The 6,000-nt window shown below is 42.5% G+C and overlaps 1 protein-coding gene across 1 annotated transcript; it reads left to right on the forward strand.

Annotated features, from left to right (window-relative positions):
* The first annotated feature begins 2,645 nt into the window (after positions 1-2,645).
* LOC119361646 (zealexin A1 synthase-like) lies at positions 2,646-4,732 on the forward strand. The gene is made up of 2 exons (XM_037626782.1): positions 2,646-3,595; positions 3,862-4,732. Exons 1-2 carry the CDS (start codon positions 2,675-2,677, stop codon positions 4,492-4,494), a joined length of 1,554 nt encoding a protein of 517 aa, XP_037482679.1. The 5' UTR covers positions 2,646-2,674; the 3' UTR covers positions 4,495-4,732.
* The last annotated feature ends 1,268 nt before the right edge of the window (positions 4,733-6,000 follow it).

A 6,000-nucleotide genomic window follows, 5' to 3' on the forward strand; every position in this document is an offset into this window, starting at 1 on the left:
GCTGGCGCTATGTGTCTTAGCAGTAGCACGTGTCACACGCGCTACTACTAAGTAATAGTTGTAGCGCCTTATTAGTAGCGCGGCAGCACACCCTACTAGTGGGCTTTAAACCCGCGCTACTACTAGGGTTTTCCCTAGTAGTGTCCAGGTGGAATCCTAATAGGATTAGGACTATTCTATAACAAGTGCAATCCTAGTCGGCCCTCTTAAGGGAAAACTCCTTATGTCTTTCTTCGTAAACCGGCCCACCATAGCACGAGCCGGCCTTCTAGGCCTTGGGCCTTCTCATCCGCCCACTGGGTCACTAGTGATTCACAATGTTCTGGCGGGTTTCCCGTAAACCGCCAAGTCCGGGCGGGTCGCCAGTGAGTCGCCAAGCTCTAACTGGGTGATACATCCGGCGGGTTACACCAAGCTCTAACTAGGAATGGAAAGATGGTTGTGGGAGAGGCGGCTCCACAAGAATGGCAGGCGGCCATCTGATGGGAAATCAAGAAGGCAAGACGAGGTGGGAGGGCATGACACACGATCAACTCCATTAATGGATAGTACGGTGGGTTTCTATGCCTAGGGACTGGTATGGGCGGCATCACCATTATGCAGAAGGAAAAAAAGATGGGGACTAGGGATGAACAAGTTGAAAGTTCAGTTGCGCCATAACGGTTGGATAGCCTGCAACTTCTCGAAAATTTGAAGGAAGCCTCCACAATTTAAATATGGATAATGCTACAACCAAATAATTTACAAGGTTTTTTTTGCTCATAGTTTGTCCAAACAAAAACCTACCAAAATATCAAAATTGTTTGGCCAAATAAGTTGAAAAATTCCTACTTTGTTCACTCAATTATCTAAAATTACTGGAACTTTAATATATTTTTTTGGTTAAATACTTAAATATAGAAAATGAATACGTAGATAGGCCAAATGGATCAATTTCTAAACAAGTAATTTTTTTCACCTTCGAGGAATTATATGAGATTAATGTCAACATTATATATACCCATAATATGATCCATGCCAACATATATTAATTTCCATACTTCTTTTGGATTTTTATTTAATTTTGAACTCAAGTTTGTAAAATGTGTCATTATTTTCATGTTGAACAACCATCCCTACAAACAATGCCATACTATTTCATCATCAAATAGAAGGACACTTAAGATATACAGGAATCCATATAATATAGACAATGCAAATTCTGTTCAAACTTTAATTTAATTTTTTCATCATGTGGTATTTTCATTTTGTGTACTATTGATGTTAACAAGGTATTCCCGCCGTCCTTTAAAAAGTGTACTTCCAACTTTGTTGGAGGGTCAAACTATCTCAAAGTTTGACTGAGTTTATGCAAAAATATATCAATGTTTGTGAAACCAAATAGGTATATGATGAAAATATATTTTATTATGAATCTAATGCTACTAATTTGATGATATAAATGTTGGTGTATTATTGTATAAATACGGTCAAACATAAAAATGTTTGACTTTCCAATAATGTTGGAAGTACACTCTTCAAAGGATGGAGGGAGTATATAGTTTGTCCCTGATGCACAAGGGGTTGGTTGCAAGCAGTAAATTTTCCATCGGTTGAAGAAGCTAAGATAATCAATCTGTAAATCACGGGACAGAAAACAATGATAAGTCCTTCACAAAACTAAGAAACTTTACTTGTGTCCTGGACAGGTCTAGACAGGATCAATATCATTAGCCTTGCTACTGTATCGATGTTATCTATAATTTATACTCAGAAATTATTATAGCTAAAAAAATGGTATTTCCATATATTATAGGCTATTAATAGTATTTTCTACAGCTATGTGTTTCACTTTTCACCTTTCTTTGTTCTTCGTTTTCCAGCAGTTGCTCTCGTAGGGCAACCAATTAATCCACGCTTCCTTCAACCTTAACATCAATTATATGCTTTGGACTGCAGTAGTACTTAGCATATGAAAAGAGGGTCAATCTTATCGTTCTGCAGTTGTTTGATGTGTGCTATTTATCGCCAATAATTGTGCTTATAAATAAAGCAACCACAAAGTCCTCGTCGTCCCAATCAAGCCAACTTATTATAACCTCCTCCCTGATGTCAGTCTCGGCCACATAATGACATACAGACAACACAACCAGTGACCCGGGGCAGGCCATTGCATATGATAGCTAGGGGGTGGACCCACCGAAAAAAATAGTACAGGTATAGCGTGCTGAGAATTTTTCTCAATCAATAAATCAGTGCATAATTTCTCACTAATAGCAAGTTATAGCGTGATATAGCGCGCTAAAAGTATATTCTAAGGCTGGTGTTAATTTTGTTATAGCGCCCTTTTTTTAAAGAAGATTTCACTACAATATCTTCCCTTCGTTCGTAATATAAGAGCCTTTTTGAACCCGCCGTTCAAAAGGCGGGTTCAAAAAGGCTCTTATATTATGGGACGGAGGGAGTAGAATATACTGCTACCCCTGCTTTGTATTACAAAGCAAACATCAAATACAACCAATGATTGGTGTTCGTTAGAATATACTGCTAGTAGGTGGAGTAAATGAAGATAATATTATAGACTACATATGAATATGATTGCCTAAACCTCAAGACCGTCAATGGCTAACAGTATACATATGTCGATGGAGGGGGAGGAAGAATAGAAGATGATATTATCACCTCTAGGCTTGCCATGCTGCCTGCCATGGAAGGGTGGCTACGCTTGTGCTTGGTAGCCCTATTTACCCTACTAGCGATTTTGCTCCTCAACCTGATCATTGGTGGAAAGTGCAGACCGGCTGCCAAGAAACAATTGCCTCCTGGGCCATGGACCCTCCCCATCATCGGCAGCCTCCACCACGTCGCCAGCGTCCTCCCCCACCGCACGATGATGGAGCTATCTCGCCGACACGGGCCGCTGATGCTTCTCAGGCTAGGCGAGGTCCCCACCGTGATCGTCTCCACCGCCGAGGCCGCCGCACTTGTTATGAAGATCAACGCCCTCGCGTTTGCGGGCCGACCGCAGAGCACGACGTTGGACATCTTCAGCTGCGGCGGCAAGGGGATCGCCTTAGCACCCTATGGTGACCACTGGCGCCAGATGCTCAAGGTCTCCATCGTGGAGCTTCTCAGTTCTAGGCAGGTGAAGCGCCTCGAGGGCATCAGGTCCGAGGAGGTGGGCAACCTCGTCCGTTCCATCGCCGCCGCCGCCTCGAGTGGTGCCACCATCAACCTAAGCGAGAAGATGACGGCGCTCAGCAACCACGTCGTCACGCGGGCGGTTTTCGGTGGCAAGTTCTCTCAGCAGGAGGAGTACCTCCGGGAGATGGCCAAGGTGTTTGTCATGATGGGCGGCTTCTATCTCGTCGACCTTTTCCCTTCGTCGCGGTTGGTGCGGTGGTTGAGCAATGGTGAGCGTGACATGAAGAATAGCTGTGGCCGCATGCACCACATCATCTGTGACATCATAAAGGAGCGCAAGACCACGCGAGCTGCCGGCGTCGGCCCCGACGACGGCGACGACGAGGACCTGCTGGACGTGCTGCTCAGGCTGCAGAAAGACGGCTCGCTGGAATTCCCTCTAACCACAGAGTGTATAAGTACCGTCTTGTTGGTGAGTACTATTTCTCATGATTTCAAGTAACTACTGAACTTTTTATCGTCCAACTGATAAAGTCAGTCAGTAGCTATTTGTATTTGTGGAACCATGAATGAATTAGGACATATCGCAGTACACATGTTGTTCTTCACAAAAGAAAATCAACATGATTAACTCATATATACATTTATTTAGTTGCATCTTTTAATCATTAATATGCGTGTAGATCCTTCGTACATAGTTTGATGTATGATCGTGCTTTTCACGACCGTCGTTTGCAGGACATATTTGCAGGTGGCACGGAAACAACAGGAAGCGTCTTGGCGTGGGCCATGTCGGAGCTTGTGCGACATCCAGAAATTATGGCTAAGGCACAACAAGAAGTACGGGAGGTTCTAGGTGTAGACAGAGCTGTCATTACTAACAGTGATCTCAATAAACTCCGCTACACAGAGATGGTCATCAAGGAGGCCCTTAGGTTGCATCCGCCCGCTCCTCTGATTCCACGCGCGGCTAGAGAGGATTGTACAGTAATGGGTTATGACATACCTAAGGGCACCAATGTTTACATTAATGTCCTCGCAATTTGTCAAGATCCTGAATACTGGAGCAGTCCTGCAGAGTTTAAGCCAGAGAGGTTTGAGAACAACACAGTGAATTACAATGGAACATACTTCGAATTCATTCCCTTCGGGGCTGGGCGACGGCAATGCCCCGGGACTCAGTTTGGCACATCGCTCGTGGAGATGGTGTTAACAAACATTCTGTATCACTTCGACTGGAAGCTTCTTGATGGGGCTAGCCTCACTTCATTTGACATGTCCGAGAAATTTGGGCTTACACTACATAGAAGGAATGACCTGAAACTCAGAGCTACTACACGTGTGTTATCCAAAGCTACGCCATTGGAGTGATGTACGAAGCTTGCATGTTCGCCTATTACCTGCACTTTCAGCACATGTCAATGGTGTCACTATTGCAGTGTATGCTTGTACCTTTATGCAATAGAATAAGATGAGCTCATTGCAAACATTATGTTATTGTATCAACAAGAACATTGTTGTGTTGTGTTACTATCCTTATCATTGTACTGTATCATGTAGAACATGGTTGTATTAGTTCTCTATATTTTATGAACTTTGGTTTAACACATCTACTATTTTTATTTAACTACTATGTGATTCGTTTGGAATGGATTTATTTTCATATGATTTGTAGTCTCCTCTATGCATTGCATTAGTCCCTGAGGGTTAATAGGATTGACATCTTACTATTGTCAGGAAAACAACAAGTGTAGACTTGGAAACGAGGGAGAATAGAACCCGGAAGTTAAGCGTGCTCAGGCTGGGGGAGTGGGAGGATGGGTGACCGCTCGGGAAGTTAGATAATTTGGAATGATGAGGGTGACTAGAGATTAGAGGATAAATTAAGCAGTGATGAGGGGTGCTGATTAGAGATTAGAGGTTAAAATAATTCAGAAATTTGAAAATAAAAAAATTGAAAAAAAATAAAAAAAAATTCAAAAAAAAATCATAAAGACTAAAGGTGGAGCTCCACGTGGCCGCGGCCTTTAGTCCCGGTTCTGGATTTAACCGGGAGGCATTAGACTAAAGGCCCTTACCAACCGGGACAATAGGCCCTTTTTCTACTAGTGTTGGTTGGTTCATGTTAATAAGAGAAAGTTGTTAGCTGCCACAACAATAACATAGTGGAGGCTTTATATTCATCTATTTTATTATGAGGGAACTAATTTAAGTTGTCTGTAGCTACCTACCTAGGTGGGGGCAAATTTGTGGGCTAATGGACTAAATTTAGCTCATATTGCTGCCGGCCATCATTTGAATTGCAGTCACCTAACTAATACAATTTTTCTAAAAAATAATAAAATAAATATTTAACATATGGTTTCACTCTTAATCAAGTTGGTATCATATACAACAGAAGACAACAACAAAAGATAAATTAGGAAAGGGTTCCAAGACTTGGTATGATACAGTAGCATTCCTGTTTTTCGCAGCTACCTCTACAAATTGTTGGTCCATATAAATACGAAGTCGTTGCTTGCTTGTTGCTAGCTGCAACATTGACATTTTTGTCTTCTCAAATTGCTACTGATATTAAGCCAGCGCCTTGGTATTGCTAGCTATTGCTGGGGCAAGTTGGATTGTTTTTTGTATATAAACCAGAATTGAACAGGTGGCATGTTCCTATCAATAGAATTTTTTTAAGTCAAGATAGCTAAATATGCATAGGAAGCTAATTTTCTTCACGCTCCATTGAAATGCACAGATATTAACTATGCTTGCCACCCTAACTTCCGTGGAAATGGTACATGAAGGGGAGTGGTGGCAGAGGAAAGGTACCGACACCGGTGAAGAGGACGACGGAACCGCGGAAGTCGGTGGCAGCGGCGGCCGCCC

The sequence above is a fragment of the Triticum dicoccoides genome, chromosome 2B, assembly GCF_002162155.2.
Source record: "Triticum dicoccoides isolate Atlit2015 ecotype Zavitan chromosome 2B, WEW_v2.0, whole genome shotgun sequence".
NCBI lineage: Eukaryota > Viridiplantae > Streptophyta > Magnoliopsida > Poales > Poaceae > Triticum > Triticum dicoccoides.

Coding starts and splice junctions, on each gene's coding strand:
- LOC119361646 (XM_037626782.1), top strand. CDS start 2,675: ATGCTGCCTGCCATGGAAGGGTGGCTACGCTTGTGCTTGGTAGCCCTA. Junction 3,596..3,861: donor GTATAAGTACCGTCTTGTTG/GTGAGTACTATT, acceptor CGTCGTTTGCAG/GACATATTTGCAGGTGGCAC.